Consider the following 22,705-nt stretch of genomic DNA (forward strand, 5'->3'; position numbering starts at 1 on the left):
AGCAGTGTGTATTTTTTCACCCGTTTCTGTTTCCGAGCATATACACGTTTGCTTAATACTATGCATCAAGCTTCAAGAGGGATTGTTTATCTTCTGGAAGATAATCTTCCAAGTGTACTGTTCTTAACACTGAAAATTCTCTTTTCAGACGCTGTCTTTGCATTTCAGTTACGCAACCCAGTGCACAATGGACATGCTCTGTTAATGCAGGACACCCATAAGCAACTTCTAGAGAGGGGCTACCGGCGCCCCGTTCTCCTCCTTCACCCTCTTGGTGGCTGGACAAAGGAAGATGATGTTCCTTTGATGTGGCGTATGAGGCAGCATGCCGCAGTGCTGGAGGAAGGAGTCCTGAATCCTGAAACAACAGTGGTGGCTATCTTCCCATCTCCCATGATGTATGCTGGGCCAACTGAGGTAGACCGCAGCTAAGATTTTCACTGAAGCACTGTTGAAACCACTCTTATTACCACACATAGTGTCACCTATAACAGACCTGTCTACTGGTTTTCCTTTCACCTGTAGATATGTTCCAAGCGTTCAGCAGCTGGAGTACTCCCCTGCTCTGACAAGGATGGTTTCCAGAGGCAGCCCCACCAAAAGATCACTTGTGCCTTCTTGGGGAAGGGAAGGCAGAGAGTGGCTTCTCATTCTTACTGTGATTCTTGGTCCCAGTTTTGAAGGAGGGAAATGTTCCCTGTAGAAAGTGGGCTGGATCAGGTTGGAAAGGTACCTGCTGGCATGTTGCAGACCCAGCTCTGAAAGCACTGATCTGATCCCTTTAAAAGAGGCCTAAATTACTCTCCCAAGGGACAGTTTTGTCCTGATTTCTGCTGCTTCTGAATATTGGAAGGGCTAAAGGAATTTCAGTGGGAAATAAAAGCATGGTGTCTTAAGAAAAAAAGTTGAGACGTTCTTCATTTGTCCCTTTGTAAAGGACTACAGTATAATAGAATCAGGAAGTCAAATTGCTTCTTGATCACAGGGGAGCTCTGGATTTCTTCTTAGATGGTGGTCAGAAGCGATGTTTTGGGATCTTTTTATATTCATGTATAAAGAAGACTTAATGAGGCTTTAACTTCAGTGCAGAGTAGGCTTTCAAGGAATGAATAAAGGAATGAATGCCCTAAAAAACTGTGGGCGGGAAATTTTTACCCAGCTTCTTGTTTTCAAAATAAAGAATTATTGCATTATTTTTCATCCTGTCTTGAAGGGAGATGAATCTACTTAGTAAGATTTATCTGGAAGGCAAACCCTTTTAAAAAGAATCTAAATAATTTAGTTTTATACACTCTGCTATGTTTTCCTCCAAAAAAAAAAAAAAAAGTTTAAAAGAGAATCCAAATATGTTTGACTATTTGGGATTGAGCCTAAACATTTTTATTGGCACTTAGTTGCGGAGTTGTGTGCTCTGTTTTCTCTTTGTTCAAGAAAACAAAAAAAACCAACATTAAGCTAAAAGATTAAACTGTATTCAATGCTTCTTTTGGATCCAGCCTAAAAAAGTGCATTGGGGCTTCCACATTAGATAAAACTCTGCATGTTCTTCCCTCTTTGTTGGTATAAATGTTCATAAAAATTGGCCAGCGTTAGCCTTTTGGTTTACTGGAGACCTTTAGTTCTTGCATCTTAAAGGGAACAAATTTTTTTAGAAATAACTTGTAGTTTTGTTCCAAAACTTTGCCTGTCCTCTGTTTTGGTGGTAGTGTTATTGTTTTTGAAGGAATCTTTTGGCCTGAGGTCTTTCTAACTTATAGGATGAATGGTTTGTGACATGGGAATGACCCAAATGAGTTAGGGTTAGGAACAGTGTGAGGTGCAGGAAGCAATTTGTCTTTTTGTTCTAGGTTCCTAAGAGGTGGTTCAACTGGGGACCTGATGTTGACTAAGCCTCATGAAAAAAGGCATGATATAATTCATGGCCGTGTGGTGAGGCCGATATGAGCCCTAAGGACAGAGGCTCACCTAGGGGCCCAATACTGACGAAGCCTCATGAGGTATGATGTAATTAGTCATGGCCGTGTGGTGAGGCTGATAATGGCTTCAGAAGACTGGGGCTCAGTGAAGCTTCTGGGTTGGAGAAGGTAGCCATGTCCTTTGGGGATATGGAAGCTTTGCACAAAGACTTCTCCTAGACCTGACCCTACGTGTTTGTGTCTTTTTTCCTGCTAGATTAAAGATAGCCCTTTCCCTATGGTCTGTGATTCATTTCAGGGAATTATAGAACCCACAGGGACAGTGAGAGCCAGCAGTGGCTGGTGTCTGCCTATTTGACAGTCTGAAGAATTGTGTCCTTTTAACTTGTGTGCTCTGATGCAGCCATGGGTGGCCGGGCATGAGAGAGAAAGGGCTGGCTGGGCTGAAGTTGAGCGAGTCATGTGGATTTCTGAGCTGGCTGCCAGTACCCTCGGTCCCAGACCCTGGTGGCTGGGGATGAGAGAAAAGGATGCATGGAACAACTGAGGTCTGGACTGACCAGGGAAGCAAAGTTACGATTTTTGGATCAGCTTCCCTGGACTGGTTTGGCACAGATTAGTGTCAGCAGAAGGTGGGATTTGCTGGAGAGCATGACCCCTGATGAAGCAAACAGGTTTATGATGATTAAGAGTCGGGTAGGAAAGTGAAGGAATTCACCTTCCTTGTTTAGGACATATTTTTCCTCTTTGCATTCTTATTCCCAGTTTAAAAGAAGGAAGAGAGGAAGTTTTATCAACTAAATAAAAATTGCTTTTCAAAAGGTGAGAGTGGAGGAATAGATAAATAATAAAAATAGTCAGCTATAGTAAAACAGAAAATCCTTTCTTCAGAGAGCACCACAAAGAGTCAGGGTCTTTTGTCTAAATTAAAAAGATTTTTATACCGCCTGACTTAAGAGCCAGGTGTGTTTTTTAAGGGAGATTGAAAAATGAGGTATCTAAAGGTACCTTTGGGACTCTTGCATTTTGGCTTTCCTTAGAGTCTTTTTCCTTGCAAGCTAATTGGTGTGCTGGCTGCAACAGGCCCTTCCCCGGCCTCAGTCTTTACTTTGATTGTTACCACAAGGGCATGGTCTGGTAACAAGAATGAGAGAGCTGTTGAGGAGTCCAGGCTTGGTCTGTGCCTGATTCGCCCCCAGCTGGTTTGTAATCACAGGTTAGACTTCTTCACAGGTTAGGCTGTGTTTAAGTGCACAGTAAACGGTTATTTAAAGAACCAAAGATTCTTTAAAGTTCTCTCCTATTCTGATCACTTTTTGTCTTCTTTGTCTTTGTTCTTTGATTTGTCTCCGTTTCTTTTTGCTTCATATTGGAGTACAATATATATAGAAAAAGGGCACATTTCATATGCGTACAATTAGATGAATTTTTCTCATCTGAACACACTCATATAACCCAGCACCCAGATCAAAGCAAGACTGTTTACAGCATCCAAGAAGTTCTTCCTCCTGTCCGCTTGCACTCACTACCTTCCCTCCCTCCATTAGCCATCACTATCCTGACTTCTAGCATTATAAATCCAGTTTGCTTGCGTTGAAGGTTGGATTAGCTGGGGATGCAGACTCTGAGACTGAGATAGTATCTTAGTTATCTAGTGCTTCCGTAACAGGAGTGCCACAAGTGGATGGATTTAACAAAGAAAAATTTATTTCCTCACAGTACAGTAGGCTAAAAGTCCAAATTCAGGGTGTCAGCTCCACGGGAAGGCTTTCTCTCTCTCTTGGCTCTGGAGGAAAGGCTGTTGTCCTCAGTTTTCCCCTGGTCAAGGAGCTTCTCAGATGCAGGGACCCAGGGTCCAAAGGACACGGTCTGCCCCCAGTGCTGCTTTTTTGGTGGCATGAGGTCCCCCCTCTCTGCTAGCTCCCCTTTCCTTTTGTCTCTTGAGAGATAAAAGGTGGTGCAGGCCACACCCCAGGGAAACTCTCTTTACATTGGATCAGGGATGTGACCTGGTAAAGGTGTTACAATTCTGCCCTAACCCACTTTAACATAAAACTAACCACAGAATACTGGGAATCATGGCCTAACCAAGTTGATACACACATTTTTGGGGGACATAAATCAATCCATGACAGCTAGGTTTCAGGAAGTTTATTAGGAAGTTTGTTTGGGATCAACACCTGTGGACTGGGCAGAGGGAGAAGTTGAGCTGCGATGCAACCTCAGTGGAAGCCTCAGTTGGCACCTTGGGGAATCTGAAAAGGCCTTCCAGAGTTGTTCTAAGTTGCATAGGAAATAGACCTTTGTATGCCCGTGTTGACCAGTCTTTGGCTGCCTAGGGAAGGGAACATACCCTCGAGTAAGACAGCTCTTTGCAGCACTGGCAGTTTTTAAAGAGGACTGACAGCTTAGGGATCTGCTGACACTGTTCCCAGAAGCTGGGGGAATAATTCTTCCTTCCTGAAGGGGAGGACCTGGGTAGTGCATCTAGCCAGTTTTAATACTTTTTATCAATGAAATCTTAGAGTGCGTAGTCTTTTGTATCTGGCTGCTTTGACTAACATTGTCTGTAAAACTCACCCCTGTTGTTGTGTATAGTTGTAGATTGTTCATCCTCAATGCTGTGTAGTCTTCCATTGTGTGATTGTACCAAATACTGTTGAAGACCATTTAAGCAGTTTCCCAGTTTTTGCTATTAAAAGAGTCCTTATAAGATGTTAAAAAAAAAAAAAAAAACCTTTTGTGACTCTTAGCAACCCTATATAGGACAGAGTAGAAGTGCCCCATAGGGTTTCCAAGGAGCAGCTAGTGGATATGAACTGCCAACCCTTTGGTTAACAGTTCAGCTCTTACCCACCGTGCCATCAGGACTCCATGAAGATGTTAGTGCGTGTCTTTTGGTGAACGTTTCTGCTGGTTATATCCCTAGGAGTGGGGTTGCTGGGTCACAGGGTATGCATTTGTTCAGCTTTAATAGATGCTGCCGGTCAGTTTTCTGATGTGGTTGTACCATTTTCCTTTCCCATCAGCAGTGTATTTCCTCCCCAGTACTTGACCATCTTTTTCATTTTTGCTGTTTTGGCCTTTTAGCCCTGACTGTTTAGCTAAACACTGTGTAATACCTACTATTTCTTAACCAGTCTCAAAACTCTTCTCATTGAGCCAGTTTCATGGAAGAGGAAATGGAGTAGTAAGTAGTTATACACAATGATTAAGATATAGAATATAATAGATGATTTTTACTGAGCTCTTATTATATGTGCTAGACAGTATTCTGGTGGCATAGTGGTTAAGTGCTACGGCTGCTAACCAAAGGGTCGGCAGTTCAAATCCACCAGGTGCTCCTTGGAAACTCTATGGGGCAGTTCTACTCTGTCTCATAGGGTTGCTATGAGTCGCAATTGACTGGACGGCACTGGGTTTCTGGGTTAGACAGTATTCTAAGTGCTTTATATATGTTAACTAACTTAATCCTTATAACAACACTAAGAGGCTAACTAGTTGCGGTCTAGTCGACTTGTTTGTAGTAGAACTGTGCTCCACAGGGTTTTCAGTGGCTGGTATTTTGGAAGTACATCACCAGGTCTTTCTTCCCAGGTGCCTCTGGGTAGACTCAAACATCCAACCTTTTGATTAGCAGCCAAGCTTGTTAACCATTTTACCACCCAGGGATTCCATTAAAAAAAAAAAAAAGTTGCCATCAAGTCGATTCCAAGTCATAGCAATCTCCCTAAGAGGGTTATTATTCCCAATTTACAAACAAAACAGTTACCTACCGAGAGGTTGAGTCATTTGTTCAAAGTCATACAGTACGTGGTAGAGATGGAATTTGAACTCGGATAGTCTGGCTCCAGGGCCATGTGCTATAACTTCCATAGAATGTTGCTTTTATTTGTGGCCACTGGTTTTTTGAAAACAGACTGGGAAAAAATTCGTATTCTCCAGGAGTGCCAGAATAGTGAGTTAGGATGGTCCTGAGTGACATTCAGTAAAGGTGGATTCTCTAATACAGTGACAGTTTTGGATTGAATTGTGTATCCCAAAAATGTGTGTCAACTTGGCTAGGCCCTGATTCTCAATATTGTGTGATTGTCCACCAATTTGTCATCCGATGGGATTTTCCTATGTGTTGTAAATCCTACCTCTTTGATCTTAACAAGTCAGGATTAGAGGTAGTTATGTTAATGAGGCAGGACTCAATCTACAAGACTAGGTTGTATTTTGAGTCAGTCTCTTTTGAGATATAAAAGAGACGTGAGCAGAGGGACCTCATTATCGCCAAGCGAGGAAAGTCAGGAGTATACGTGTCCTTTGGACTCTGGGTCCCTGTGCCAAGAAGCTCCTAGACCAGGAGAAGATTGATGATAAGGACCTTCCCCAAGAGCTGACAGAGAAAGCCTTCCCCTGGAGGTGGTGTCCTGAATTCGGACTTCTGGCTCGAGAGAATAAATTTCTGTTTGTCAAAGCCATCCACTTGTGGTATTTCTGTTATAGGAGCACTAGATAACTAAGACAGAGGCTTTCGGACTTTTTATTTATCATAGCTTAGAGTTGTGAGTTGAAGTATTCTTTGTATAATCTGTATTCTTCCTCTGTGTATTCTCACTGATACTTTATTCTTATCGATACTCCCTTCATGGTATTACTAATAACTTGCCTTATGTTTTTGTTGTTGTGAGGAGTAAATAGGGTAAATGTAAATCACTTAATACATTGTGTAGCTCATAACAATATATACTAATTAATATTATTGGCTGACTTAAAAAACAATAACAAACATTTCGCTGCAAGTTCTCAACATCCCGAGGATTCTGTCCCCACATCAAGGAAACTCTGTCCCTCAACGCTGCCTCGTACATCTCTGTAAAGCCCTAGAGTTTTGATGATGGCAGAGAACCTGGGATGACCTACTCCCTAAGCTTCATGTCAGAGCATGTGTCTTAGGCCTGATTTGGAATGTTCTTTGGTGTTCGATAATATATAAAGCTAAAAAAAAAGTCTTTGAGTGCTTGCTTATGTATTACACATCCAACAGATGGTTTACATGCATTGTGTAACCTAATCTCCACAATAACTTGGTGAGGTAGGTTTTATTCCCATTTTATTAGTGATGTTACTGAAGCTTCAAGAGGCCAGATAACTTACCTGTGGTCTTAAAGCCAGCGAAACACAGAGCAGGACTGAAACGCAGGTCTTGACTCCACAGCCTGTGTGTGCTTTTCACCAGGACCCACTGTTCCCAAGGAGCCACTAGGTAACAATGTGCCTGGGCAGTTGGGGGGCTGGCAAAAAAGTCAGATGCTCTGGGTGTTTACACAGAGCTTCTAGGGTCTCTAGGAAGAGTAAGTAAAAAGGCACATTAAGTCATATCTGCTTATAGATCTCTGCTGAGTATAAATTATAAACTAAGAGAGGTGGTTCTTTTCAGGAAGCATTGGATCTGGCAATTTTTAACATCTGAACTTTTAAAGGATAAACTTTAGAAATTCTAGTTAACATCTTAATATTTTAATGTTTATGACCTGACAAAAACAAAAACCAAACCCATTGCCATAGAGTCAATTCTGACTTTCAGTGACCCTGTAGGACCGAGTAGAACAGCCTCATAGAGTTTCCAAGGAGTGGTGGGTGGATTTCAACTGCTCATCTTTTTGGTTAGCAGCCGGATGCTTAACCACTGTGCCACTGGGGCTCCTGTTTATGACCTAGCAAGATTAAAACTGCTAGATTGAGAGCCTTATGAAAACTATCCATTTCTTTTTCTCAAGTGCCTCACTTGTGTGTCTGACTTATTTGGCATATTCACGGCCTTAAGTGAAAAATTTTTTTTGTAGCAAAAAAAAAAAAAAGAACCCATTTTTGTAGCTTTTCCAGTGACATCAGGAAAAAGTCTGCCAGTAATGCTTATTTGCCAACTAATAATAATAAAAACAATAACTCTTCCTTTAATCATTTTCTGTAGGTCATTTAGGAGGCATTGGGACCAGATTTTTTGTTCCTCTAGCACAAATGCTTTTCAGAACAATGAGCAGCTGTTAAGCCCATTTGGTTATCAGCAGGATGCTCATGATTTTCCAGTCTGTAAAGATTTAATGGGTTGATTTTTAAATTCTAGTTTAGGAATTGTGAGGGGCAGAGTGAGTGTGGAGAGAGAGAGTTACTTTTCTAATGCTAAAAAGGTATTATATATGTACATTTTTATTTTTGTAGGATATTAACCATGTAAGAAATTTTAAGTGTTCCTTCCCAGGAATTACTAAGTTCATTTCTATAAAGGACAAAAATGCTTCCTAAGACCTATTACATAAAAGTGCTTAAAGTAAGTTGTATTTTGGAATGTTGGATATATACAACTAACTCTTGACATTGTCCCCGCTATATCCTGGGTTTATGAAGTTTTCAGTGAGAATCCAGTTGAATTTTTGAGAAAATGCATTGTTGAAGTTAAGGATTTTTCTTTGCCATGAAAGTTACCCAAGTACTGTTAAATGACTCCTTCGTAGAATCCGATTCTGCATATGGGTAGATGTTCTCAGAGAGAGTAGGAGCATATTGCCATTAGGATGCCAGTTTATTTAATTATTCCATACTTCACATCATTATCTGAAGCAGTGAATAGGGTCTCTGTTAAGACATAAACTCGTTCCTCCCGATAAACACTACTAAGAGCTCTTTAACAACCCAAAGGGACATTATTCCTTAAGATTCGAGCCTAATTAGGGAACTGTAGACTCCAAGTTTAATTGTACCTTTGAGTTCTTTGATAATCTTGTCTTCTACTCGTTTATTTTATTCATAAGTTTGTTGTGTAGGTGACACAGGTCCATAGTTCTTTATCCAAAATCTCTGGAGTCATGTATGATTTAACTCGCCTGGTATGTCTGGGACAGTACCCCAGCCTTAAGCACATTCATGTTTCTGTAGCAAAACAAATGGTTTTTCATGCTGAACGGGATCAGTAAATGCCATAAATAACCTCATGCTAGTTTTGATCAGGTTTTGCTACCAAATAAGTCAGGGGACTGGAATTGCAGAAGTTCTGCTGAAGTGTATTCATGTTTTAGTTAAGGTCAATAAAATATAAAAGAGAAGGAAAAATAAAATATTTTTTAGCAAAACTTTTAAAATATGGTCAGAATGTTGTAGAAATCTTCACTCTTGTGAATATTTTTTGCAAAGTTTAGGCATCCTTCCTTTTTTTTCCCCCAGCTTGTAGTGAATATAAAAAGTTGTGGTTCGTGTACTTTGAAACACATTTAAGCAGTATAAGGGAGGAGCCCTATGAACCAGGTTAGGTAACATTTGAGTTGTATTTTAAGAAATGTTTTATTTTTTTAGATTTATTTTAAATGATATTTAGGTGCTATGTTTACTTAATTTGGGGGGGGTAATGTTAACCTTAATAAAGTGTTCCACAGTCACCCCAGAAAGCATCCTGTCATCCCCTGCAGAGATAATAAATTGATAATTGGCACAAAGGGCTAGACTGGACCTTCCCAACAAGGCCTAAAATCAAGCCTTAAAAGGATAAGGAGAGGTGCCAGTAAATTACCTGCCTACTAGAACCAAGCTTTTAATATTCTTTAAAAGAAAACAATTCAGGCTTAGACATATGAAGAAGCAGGGAAGAGTGACTAGATACCTACCTTGAGATGGCGACACTGATGTTGGAATTTGTAAATAAGGGCATTAAAGTTTCTTAAAGAAAAATACGATCTTAATGAATGAATAGATGGGGAATCTCAGAAAAAAGGAAGCTATATATATATAAAAAAGAATCAAATGAAAAACCAAGAACTTTAAAAGTATAATACTTTTAAATGAAAATGGAAATGAAAACACTTGTTGGATGGGACTTAACAGCAGATGAGTTGGCAGGATAAAAGGTCAGTGAACTGAAGTCAGATCAACAGAAATTATTTGGGAAAAAAAAGGAAAGTAGATTGAGAAAAAGGGATTTGGGAACAGTAGCAGGCTGTCTTAACAGAAGTATAATTGCAGTTCCAGAAAGAGGAGAGAGAGAGAGAGAGAATGCTGCAGGAAATTTTTGAACAATAATGGTTGAACATTTCCCCAAATGGGAGAAAAAGATCAGCCTTCAGATCCAGGGAGCTCAGTCAGTCTCAGAAAGGATAAATACAAAGAAAATCACACCTAGACATATCATACTGAGTATGTTGAAAATGAAAGATAAAGAGTAATCTTGAAGACAGTGGGGAGAGGGAACATTTCATATAGGGAAGTAATGGGAATGATGACTGCTCATCAGAAACCACGCAGACCGGAAGCAATGGAATGACATCTTTAAGAGAAAATAAAAGCAAAAAGAAAGAGATGGGAGAGGGTGGAAGAAACCATATAATCTAGAATTCTATATTTAAGCAAAAATATCCTTTAAAAGTAGAGGTAAAGTAAAGACATTTTCAGACAAATGAAATGGAGCATTTTGATAAACGAAACTGAATGGTAGCTCTTAACCACTGTGCGACCAGGGCTCCGAGCATTTTATTAGGCAGTGTCAAAAACCTAAATGTGCAGAGAACCACCAAAAATTAGCATAACAGAATATATTTATTGTAAGTAGATACAATTTGAATTGGGGAGCATCAACCTGAAAGTTTCAGGAAGGTACTCTGAAGAGGGGATAGTGAAAACAGGTTACATAGGCAGGGCCCAGGTAGGGTAGTCTCCTGAAACCAGAAAAACCAAACCCACTACCGTTGAGTCGATTCCGACTCATAGCGACCCTATAGGACAGAGTAGAATTGCCCCATAGGGTTTCCAAGGAGGGCCTGGCAGATTCAAACTGCTGACCTCTTGGTTAGCAGCCGTAGCACTTAATCACTACCCCACCAGGGTTTCCTGAAGGTCGTTGTAATTCTCCAAAAGAGCCCAGTGCAGTGCCTAGGGCAGAATGGCCTCTCCTAAGCAGCTTTTGCTAAGCTATTGTTTGACTTGAAGGTGACATTCCGTTAAGTAGTTCCTTAAAGGCTTAAGGTTCAAAAGGACACGTTAAGGGCAAATGGCTCCTGTGGGTCACCCCAACCTCATGGACCCAGAAATATGGATTCCAGAATTAAAATGGTTTCTCAGGAGGAAAAGTTTTTCAGAAACCTCCCAGCAGACTTCTGCAAAGGTCCCATTATTTGGTCAGATGCTCCTGACGTATGGCAAGGAAGGCTGAGAAAGCAAGGATCTGGCATTTTTATCCTTCTGGATGGTGGTGGTTTCTGTCATCAAGGACTAGCAGAGCAGAGCAAAGTCAGTTGTTATATAGGCAATCAGCAGTGTTTGCCACATGGAAATCAAGTTACCTTTATGATCAGAAAAGAAAGCAGCAAAGCTATTTTTTTTTTTTTTTTTTTTAATGTGGTACATAGATGCAAGTAAAGCAGAAGGTAAGTCATTTATTGTTAGCTTGGCCATTTATAGATTCTTAGAAGGCTTTATAAAAAGAGTTTAGAAATAGTCCTGTATTGCTTCATCAATATGCATTCAAACATTTTCAAGCACAGGGTGGTAGGCAATGGGTGTAAAAAGATAATATATCTTGATCTCAGTCTGCTGGCAAGATAAACAGGCAGCTTATACTGGTTTTTAGTGGCCATCTTCTAGGCAGCATACCTTCTTTTTCCAAGTAGGAATGAATTTTCTTTAGAAACACTGATTAAAAAAATTTTTTTTGTATTTAATCAGCGTCAAGCAATTAATTTAATTAGGGTTGTCAGAAAGTGTTTCACAGAATAAGAGAACAGCAGCAATGGTTGTGGCTGTCCTTATTGAGGGCCAGGGGCTATCCTAAATGTTTTTAAGTCTCATTATTATGTGAGGCATTATCATTCTCATTTTTATTAAATAGAAAATTGAGGCTTAGATAAGGAATTTGCCCAAGGGCACTCATTCACTAAGGGGTGAAGCCAAGATTTCAGTCTAGGGCATCTCGACTCCATGTTCTTAATCAAATACACCACCCTGTAGGTTCTAGCCTTGGAAACCGTGATGGAGTAGTGGGTGAGTGCTACAGCTGCTAACCAAAAGGTTGGCAGTTCAAATCTACCAGGTACTCCTTGGAAACTCTATGAGGCAGTTCTACTCTGTCGTATAGGATTGCTATGAGTTGGAATCGACTCCACGGCAGTGGCTTAACGGGAATGCAGTCTCTCGGTTAAAGCATCGTAACTTTTCAGTGGTTTATAAGCTGACTTACAGTAGGCATTCTTGGAAAAATTGGATTTGTGTTGTTTCTTCTTGTCTGTTAAAACTTGAGAAATATTCTCATGGGGGAGCCATTCACTAAAATCATTTTAATCACCTGCAGGGGAATGTTGATTCCATGTTTACTGTGTTTATATTTAGTTTTCTCATATAATCTTTAGAAGAGGTCAAAGAGAGAATTTAGTTTTCTGGTGTTTTTATACGGAGCCTTGGTGGCGCAGTAGTTTAACGCATTTGCTTACCGAAAGGATAGCAGTTTGTGAGACCACCAGCGGCTCCACAGGAGAAAGATGTGGCAGTCTGGTTTTGTAAAAGATTTATGGCCTGGGAAACCCTTTGGAGTCCCTGTGAGTTGGAATCGACTTGATGGCAGTGGGTTTGGTTTGGTTTGGTATTTTTACAGAAAGAGCCCTGGTGGCTACGTGGTTAGGTGCTTGGCTACTAACTAAAAGGTGCGTGATTTGAACCCACCAGCCACTCTGTGGGAGAAGGATGTTGTAGTCTGCTTCTGTAAAGATTAAAAAAAAAAATTACAGCCTTGGAAATCCTATGGGGCGGCTCTGCTGTGTCCCTCAGGGCCACTATGAGTCAGAATTGACTTGATGGCAATGGGTTTGGGTTTTTTTTTGTGGTTTGCTGTTTTTGCAAGACTCAAAATTAGGAGAACTGGTGACTGTGACCAATATGCTCTGGACTTCACTTTCCTCATTTGTTTAAAAAGGGCAGAGAGGATGGGATTAAATGATCCAAGCATCCTTACATATTAAAATTAAACCTTACATTCTCAGTTTACTTACCTTCTGATGCTTGAATGATTGAAGAGTTTAGGCATAAATATTTAATGAACAAATTAAGTTCACCTGAGTTTAGAGAACATAGCCTTTTTTTAATATAGCCAGTCAATGAAAGGTGCTTCTGATTTGCTTGAGGCAGAAAAGATTTTCCATTTAAATGGAGATACAAAGTGGTTAATTGATGGTAAAATGCTGACTGACCTCTTGATAAAAATTCTTGACTCTAAAGTAGGAGATTTCTTTGTATCTGCTGTGTAGGAGCAGAGGGGAATGAGCACAGTTTTTATTAAGAACTGAATCTGAGGATGGGTAAAGGAACAGGTAGCATACGTGGGTACAAAGGTCAGTTAGCATTGTGCTTTGTTATGTTGTTCATACAAAACTATTACAGTTCATTGCAAGCAGAAGCAACGCTATAGTAGAAAAAGATGTAGTTATGGGACCGAGGTAAGAGCTAGGATGATGCTAAGGCTTTTTAAATGGACCAGGTTTGGAAGGGGTTCTCATTCCTTTGGTCAGAACTCAGCCTGATGGCTACAACTTATTACAGACAAAAATCTAAACCAACGTGTTGCCATTGAGTTGATTCTGACTCAAAGCGACCCTTTAGTACAGAGTAGAACTGCCCCACAGGGTTTCCAAGGTGTGGCTGGTGGATTCGAACTACCAACATTTTGGTTAGCAGCCAAACGCTTAACTACTGTGCCACCAGGGCTCCCTTATTGCAATTGTAGTTCATCTGTGTGCTCAGGAAGAAGGCTAGAGTAAGGTGCAAAGAAACATAGATATATGGAAAACTAAGCAGGTGGAAAATCGGGGCAGTTATTAGCTCTGGGAAAAAGAAACAGTTGTACAAAAAGGGAAATAAAATAATGATGAAGATAATAACAAATAACCAAATATTACAAAATTGGGTGGCTTATAAGAACATAAATTTACAGACAGAGTTCTGAAGGCCAGTCATCCAAATTTAGGGTGTTCGCAGGGCCATGTTCTCTCCAGAGACTCCAGGGGAAGGTCCATTCTAGTCCCGCTCCCCTTCTGGTAGCCCCAGGTGTTCCTTGGCTTGTGTTGTTGCTAGGTGCCATCCAGTCAGGTGAAACTGAAAGACTGAATGAAAGACTGCCCAGTCTTGCTCCATCTCCGTGGTTGGTTGGGAATTGGACTGTTATGATCCATAGGGTTTTTATTGGCTGATTTTCAGAAGTAGATCACAAGACCTTTCCTCCTAGTCTTAGTCTGGAAGCCCTGCTAAAACCTGTTCAGCATTGTAGCAACACACAAGCCTTCACTGACAAGTGGTAGCTGGGCAAGAGGTACATGGACCGAGAAACCCAGGTCTCCCACGTAGAAAGTGAGAATTCGACCACTGAACCACCACTGCCCCTCCTTGGTTTGTAACTGCAGCATAACTTCATCTCAAATGTCTGTTTTTCTTTTTCTCTGTGACCCTTCTCTTTTACGCTCAGATTGAATTAGGACTCACCATACTGCAGTATGACCTCGTGTTAACTGATAACATCTAAAAAGACCCTTGTTCCAGACAAGATCGAATTCATAGGTACCAGGGGTTAGAACTTCAACTTACCTTTTTAGGAGATAAGTTGAGTCGGTAATAACAGATAACATTTATTGTGTACTTACTGTGCACCATGTATTATTCTAAGTCCTCATATATTTCACTTATTATTTTTTCTTAAAAATTTTATGAGGTAAATACTATAACCCCCATTGTACAGATAAATGTTGTTATCATCATATTGGGCAAGAAGATGGGGAGTGAGGAGAATGAAGTAAGAGGCAGACATGATCTTTTATAGTAGAAATTCTAAGTAATGTCAAAATAGTATCTCTATCATGTAAAATCTAAAATTAAACAGTGAAGACACAGCAGGCAGAATAAGCGTGCTGTTTAAAACAATGGAGGTAAACATCAGTAGAAACAACTAAAAAAGTTAAAACCCCTCAAGGTGACCAATTCAAGTAGAGTATGGGATGGCCTTTGTACTTTTGCACTTTCTGAATTATGTTGATAAAAATGTAAGTACCTGGTATAAGAGAAACTATCGAGAGAGTAAAATAATAATGAAACAGTAAAGATGTTTTGTTTATCATGTGTAGTCATCATTTATACATTGTTGTAGTAGTACAGTGATGGTTGTGTAAATCACTAAGTAAAGGAGACCTACACTGAAGGGAGCTAAGACCAGATTTCTAGCCCTGGCTTGCTCTAAGCTTTATTGGCCACTTAACCTTTGGGGCGTCACTCTCTTCAAATTTTAATGAGAGCGTTGAATTAGAGATGATCTTTGAGCTCTAAAGTTTCACGATTCTTAGGTGCTAGACTAAATTTTTGTTTTTAGTCAGTAACTCCTAATATGAAGATATAGGCCTCAAAACTAGTCTTGGATACAACATGGTTGTTTACTCACAACTGACCTCTTATTTTATTCTTATCCTAGCATCTTGGGTTGTAATCCATTAGCTACATGATTTTCTCAATGCCAGTTTATGGAAACACTTACATAATTTTTATCTAGGAGTTTTTTTTTTTTTTAACCTATTAAAGTATAATACAGAGAAAAATGCATAGATCATAAGTGTATGTATAGCTCAATGAACTTCTACTGTTAGCACACCCTTTTACCTTTTTATCTCGGATCGAGAAAGAGAACATCACTGGTATACCAGAAGTCCCTTCTGTCCACTTCTCTCCAAGGGTCAGTCATTATCCTGACTTCTGACCTCATAGATTAGTTTTTAAACCACATATAAATGATATCCAGTACTTATATAAAATCATACACGTAGAAACGTGTACATTCACATATCTCGTAGGTAACACATAAATACATATAATTACACAGTAATGCTTTCAGAATTTTTTTTGGTGGGGTGCCCAATTTGTTTCTGGCATCCTAAGATGATACATTTAGGTTGATGAGATATCCTATTGATAGATATTGACTGTATAAGAAGCATATGCATTTATTATCTACTTACTACTTCCAAGTACTTGGTCATAAAAAATATAAGTTATCTAATATGAAAATTTTATTTTAGGTCCAGTGGCACTGCAGAGCACGGATGGTTGCAGGGGCCAATTTTTACATTGTTGGACGAGACCCTGCTGGCATGCCTCATCCAGAAACAGGGAAGGATCTTTATGAGCCAACTCATGGTGCCAAAGTGCTGACAATGGCTCCTGGTCTGATCACCTTGGAAATAGTTCCCTTTCGAGTTGCAGCTTACAACAAGAAGAAGAAGTGTATGGACTACTATGACTCAGAACAGTAAGTTTTACATTCTCTGCACAAATCTACCAAACAGCTTGTAGTCTAAGCTGCTGTAAGCATTGTCTCATCTTCACAACAACTTTGGGGATGACAGACTTTGTTGTGGCCATTTCAGAGAAAGGCAAACCAAAGAAACTAGTTTCTCAGTATACTGGAAGTTAACAGTAACAAAAATTTGAACCTACTTTCATGGTTCATGGTTCCAGGAACTCTGGTTTGAATTCTTTAAGGTCAATACTGACATTTTCTTTGTTTACCGTGTCTACGTAGTTTACCGAGCATATAGTAGTAGTCCAAGGACATGCTGACGACTGCTTTAGTATGCCCAGGCCATCTGCTAAGGAGAGTTGAGCTGATGTTTGAGCAATCTCCGTGTGACAGACATTGTCCAAGTTGCTTTAAAGACATTAAATTATTTCTTCCTCACAACCCCTTTATAAAGTAGGTGCTGTTATTGTTCCCATTTTACAGGTAAGTGACCTGAGGCATACAAGGTGAAATAACTTGTATAAGCTCACAGAACCAGTAAATGGCAGCCCAGAAGTTGAACCCAAGCAGCCTGGCCCCGGAGCCTGTGCTCTCAACCACTGAGAATGGGTCCAATTCTAGTGCTACTGTAACACAGATAGCACAAAGTAGGTGGCTTTAAAGGATACAGATATATTTTCTCACATTGCCCGCCACGCTGGTTATTGTCCATAGTCCTGGTCTCTCCGTGCGTCTTGGTAGTCATCTCATGGCATCTGTCTTCCCTGGGTTGTGCCTGCCTCTGCGTCTGATCTGCTCTCTTTATAACTCAGGACTGGTTAAACTTAGTATACACCCTACACTGATTTGGCCTTATTAACATAACAAAGAAAACCGTATATCAAAACAGGATTACATCCACAGGTATAAGAGTTAGGATTCCAACACACATTTTGGAAGGACACAATTCAGTCCATACTAGAGTATGACTTCTTTCTTCAAAGATCTTAGGAAGAGAAAAACTTAACAAACCTTTAGTACAAATTGTTGGTAGTATTGAGCACATGTGTACCTCCCTTTGACTTGATAAAATTTTATTAATTGTATCTATAGATTATATCTGTAGGCAGTACTCGCTGTATGTTTAAAGTGGCAGAGTGAGGCTGTAGAATCAGAAGTAATGGGTTCTCGTCCCATTCTTGTTGTGTGACCTTGAGAGTCATTTGTCCTCTCTAGCTTGTGTCTTTACCTCTGAAATGATGAGAGTGGATGAAGTGATTCCTTCAGCACTCAAAATCAGTAGTTCTTTCCACAATCTGGAGCACTGAGTTATTCCTGCACCTTAAGTCGGTGCTTGTACATACTGGTTGTTTTGTTTATTGACCCTTATTTGGTACTAATCATATCTGCTTATTTAGTACATCTTTTTTTTATTGTTGTTGTTGTGGAAATTAAAATTTATGTTGAGTAAGTAGAGCAGGTATGTAGTTCTTATTTATGTTTCATCATTGTTGCTTCTACTGATGGGTACTAATTGAAAATCGGTCATGGCCTCATAACCCTTAGTCTGAGAGCTCTCATCCTTCTTTCCATGGTGCTTTACAGTTGGATCTGTATATTGGAATATGGCTGGCTGACTCTGTCCTCATTGAGTGTGGCCCATTTTGCAATAATGGGGGCAAGAAAAAGAAAGAAACATTTAAAAAATTAAAACATTCTCTTTGTCATTTAATTTCTTTGAGATAAAGTAATAAGTTATCTGGACAAAGAAAGGCTACTTTGAACAATGGGGCTTGGGGGACTTGCTGGCTTCTCATTTAATGACATAAACTGGAAGAGAAAATGCACAGTTTTAAGATGATAGCAGGCTTTTCTGAGTGATGAACTGTGTAGCTAAAGTACAGGGTCATTTTATGAGAAGAGGCTTACATAACTGGTGTGGGCAAGTAGAAAAGGGCACCCAGCTGCTCTCTGTGGCCTAGGTGCTGAGCTATTCTAGACTGTATCTTCTGAAGATCTGAAATGTGGCCCAGATTCCACATCAAGAGAAGAATTTGCAACAAAGTGGAATGTTTTTACCCTTGTACAAAATCAGGACTTGCCAATACCTACAAATAGTTCTCAATTGTATTTTTATTACCTTAAAAAAAAAAAAAAAAAAAGGCTATCAATCAATCACAATTTTATTGTTTAAAAAAGAAAGTCCTTAACGGTGGTATGCTAAGAGTTGTAAATAGACTTTTTCTATTTCTAGGTATTCTGTCCCTTTGATCTACAGGGATGCTTTGGAACTTTTTAAAAAAAGAATTTTAAGAAAAAAGTAATTATAGTAAACTTTGAAATATATTACCAGAAAAGGTGATTGAAACTAAAAATATAGATAAATTATTAGGGAAAGTAAAAAAATATCGGGTACAGTTTTGCCCCTTTGTAGTTAAAATTATATGGGGCCACCATAAGAGATTTTAATTTACTTGGCCTGGAGGGAGGTTAATTCTTTAAAATGCTGTCCAGCTGAGAACTCCTGTAGGAGGGTAGCAGTGCCTTTCTGTCAATCTATAAAACATCCAGTGTCCAAGATGGGATGCAGGGAAAGGCTAGCTTTAGCTTCTCACCCGGCATGTGATTTGTTTGTTTAGATTGTGTACAGGATGTTATAAAAATAATCTTGTTCTTAGAGTGGCACGTTGCTGTTGTTAGTTGCCATCAAGTCAGAGTAGAACTGTGTGTGCAGAGTAGAACTGCTGCATACGGTTTTCAAGACTGTGACTTTCTGGAAGCAGATCACCAGACCTGTCTTCTGAGATGCCTTTTGGTGGGTTCGAACTGCCAACCTTTTGGCTCGTAGTCCATCACTTAACCGTTTGTGCCACGCAGGAGCTCCTGAGTGGTGAGTAGCTGCATTAAATTAAATCACTTATGGAGTGGCAAGGGAGGGTGAGGGGAGAGAAACAAATCATTCTGCTAGTGGCCAAATACTTAAGTCTTAGATGAGTTTTCACTTTGATGTGTTAGGAAAACTATACTAAAAGGACTTGAGCTTTCCTTTAACATTTCTCCTTATGCTGGTAAATTTCATCACTATTTGCATGATCAGCTGGTTTAATCACACGCGAGACGCTAGAACCCATCTGTAGGTAGTCGACTAATGTGTTGATAAGTCCTTGATAACGTTCATGTTTTGTGAAATCTGTGTCATATTGCTCTAAATCTTTCTTTTAATCATTCAAAAGCTAAATAATTACATCAGTTCTCATAAGATTTTCAAAAGATGAATTCTGTATTAGTTGCATGAGTGGCTCATTTTCTTGGAATTTTTTGGGTTACCAAATCTTAACAAGTTGTAACTTGGGAAGCTTTAAAACTGCTTTGGTTTTGTAACTTTTTATGTTTGTGTTCAAATATAATTAGGTTGAAGGGAATATGCTGGAAAGTGATAAGATTTTGTGGAAAGGCAACAGTCTTTGATGTAGTGAGAAAATGCAGTTACTAATTATGCCCACATGAGGTTGTCTTATGTTTGATTAATGGACATTATTCAGTGTCAGCTTTTATGTAATTAATGATTTTGTAGCTTTTGGTTTGAATCAAATACTAGTGTTAGACAAGGTTTAGGGGGAAAAAGCTCCATGAAAATTTCAGGCAAGATATTATGGGTAGGAATTATGATAAGAATCATCTGTTTCCATTTAGGAAGTTAAGAAGGTTCATATTAGCTATAATAGTGACTCAAGGAAATGTACTACATTTTTTACTCAAATAACACGTGCCTTCTACGTTTGTTTGCCAGCCGCTCCCTTCCCCTACAAGGTATTTCGCAAGCACCGCTATGTCATTTTTTTGACTGGCAAACAAACATAGCAGGATTGTGTTATTTGGATAAAAATTATATGGTAGTTTTAGTACTACAAGATTAAAAATGTTCTTGCAGATACTAGAAGCAAACTTTTAGAGATAATTCATTTATCTTACTTGTAAATGCAAATTTATGATTCAGAGTATTGAAATAGCGAGTCAGAAAGGAGACCATGTACCTGAGTGAGGATGCCTTGTAGAAATGAATAAATGAAAGGACAGGTGGATATAAATGTTGTGGACTGGTTATTTCCAAGTTATAGAGTATTTTTCTTTCTTTTTTTTAATGCTATGGTGTACCCTAAGTCATTACTGTTAGTGCCATTTTAAAAATCACTCTAATTCTAGGCACAATTCAGGCTTTTTCAGAGAGTCTTTTCTTTTGTATACTTTTCCACAGGAGAGCTCATCTATTCTCAGTGTTTTCTGTGTGTGGTGACTCTTGAACTATACTTCAGTGTTTCCAAGTTGCTAATGTATTTGTTTTCTATTGCCATGTAACAAATTACCTCATACCTCATGGCTTAAAACAGTACCCGTTTATTATTTCACAGTTATATAGGTCAGAAGTCTGGGTGAGCTTGACTGGGTTCTCTGGTCAGATTGGGTTCTTATCTGAAGGCTCTGGAAAGAGTACATTTCTCAGTTTATCCGTGTTGTTGGCAGAATTCAGTTCTTTACAGTTGTAGAACTGAGGTCCTCACCTTCTTGCTGGCTGTTGCCTAGGGGTTGGTTGCTTTGTGCTCCTAGAGGTCACTCTGAGGTCTTTCATCATGGCACCCTCCATCTCCGTATCGGAGAACCTCCCTCATTTCGAGTCTCTTTCATGCTTAAAATCTGACTTCCCCTTCTGGTGGTGGTGTTCTAGTGTGCCATTGAGTCAATTCCGACTCAGTGACTGCAATGTGACAGAGTAGAACTCCCACATAGAATTTTCTAGACTGTAATCTTCACAGGAGCAGATTGCCAGGTCTTTTCTTCTGCAGAGCGACTGGTGGATTTAAACCTCCAACCTTTTGGTTAGCAGCTGAGTGCTTAACCATTGCACCACCAGGGCTCCTTTCCCCTTGTGCTATCAGCCTGCTTTTAAAGGCCTCAGATGATTGTTAGGTCCACCTAGACAATCACGGTGGACAATTACATTTACAAAATCTTTGCCATGTAATGAACTAGTCATGGGAGGAGTGCTAGGGTGCGAAGGTCATGGGGCCATCTTGGAATTCTGCCTACCACACTAATGGACATTTCTGCTCAGATTTCTTGATATTACTTAAAATATCCAGAGTCAGTTTTACGTTTCTCCTTACTCACTCTTCCCATTACTTAGAACCTTGAACTCCTTTATGTCTTTACCTTGCTTTTCACATCCAAGTCTTGTCATGTTGACTACTGAAATATTTATTGTGTGAATTCCTTTCTTTCCCTTTCCAGCCACATAGTATTTGTAGTAGACAAGAATTTCTGTTACAGTACTGGGAAAATGTCTTTTCCATTAATTGACAAGATGCTTTTGTTTTATTTATTTTGATATTCTAAAGACTTTTAGAAGTCTGACTGTAGTTGCATGAATTTAACGAGTCTCATCCTGGGTTTATAGATTTTGAACATACTTTAGTGTGGAGAGTTACTGTATGACCATTAATAGATGAGCTTCAATTTAAAATCTATTTTATGCCATCTTCATCTTACTGTACATTTGAATTATAGTTAGGAATAGTACTGGTATATATATTTTTCAAAATCAAATTATGTATATTGCATTTTGTGTGTATCATATGTTGTATTGAAGTCCATGTATTACATTGATATTAGTAGAAGAATTTCTAAGGATCCCTGGTGACGCAGTGTTTAAGCACTTGGTTACTAACTGAAAGATTAATGGTTCAAACCCACCAACGGCTCCATAGGAGAAAAGACCTGGCAATCTGTTCCCATAAAGATTACAGCCTAGAATATCCTTTGAGGCAGTTCTTCTGTGTCACATTGGGTCACTATGAGTCAGAATTGACTCAACAGCACACAGCAACAAAAAGAATTTTGATTTTGCTGTGCTTTACTCATTTATTATCTATTTATTGAGCTTTTAGTGTGTACATGCCATTGCCAGGTTTGGGCCCTGTAGTTAGACAGACATTGTTATTGTTCTTCTGGGACTTGTATTCTGGGGAGGAAGACAGACAATAAACCATTAACAACACAGTTAATTAAAGGTGGTACATGCTCTGCAGGATACTTGTAGATAGCTTTGCTAGCACTTGGTAGGGATCTTGGTGGTGGGATGGTTTCCTGAAGCAAGTGATGTTTTTGCTGAGCTCCAGAATATGAGTAGGCATTCCCTTGGTGAAGAAAGGGGAGAGCAGTATCCTGACAAAAAGGGATCAGCACGTGCAAAAGTCCTGAGGTAGAAAGGATCATAGAGGATTTGAAAAGAAGGCCGGGGTGGGATAAAGCAGAGAGTGAACGGAAGATGATAAGGCAGTCAGAGGCCACTTTTTTTAAAAGAGAGGAACTGGATTAATTCTTAAAATTTAAAAGAGTGTGCTGTTACAACGTAGAATGGATATAAGATTGTGTTGTTACAATGTAGAATGGATATAAAGAAGTTCAGCTTTCTGGTAATGAGGTAGGCTAGATTATACAGATTGACTCTCCCAAGAAATCA

General features: G+C 39.5%; 1 protein-coding gene across 1 annotated transcript in view; it reads left to right on the forward strand.

The window, feature by feature from the left end:
• The window catches only part of PAPSS1 (3'-phosphoadenosine 5'-phosphosulfate synthase 1), a 147,311-nt gene that overhangs the window by 102,649 nt on the left and 21,957 nt on the right, over positions 1-22,705 (forward strand). The window contains exons 10-11 of the mRNA XM_049885571.1: positions 149-417; positions 15,989-16,218. Coding sequence (XP_049741528.1) covers positions 149-417; positions 15,989-16,218 — 499 coding nt within the window. The remainder of the gene's footprint in view (positions 1-148; positions 418-15,988; positions 16,219-22,705) is intronic.

The sequence above is a fragment of the Elephas maximus genome, chromosome 5 (genome assembly GCF_024166365.1).
Source record: "Elephas maximus indicus isolate mEleMax1 chromosome 5, mEleMax1 primary haplotype, whole genome shotgun sequence".
NCBI classification, from domain to species: domain Eukaryota; kingdom Metazoa; phylum Chordata; class Mammalia; order Proboscidea; family Elephantidae; genus Elephas; species Elephas maximus.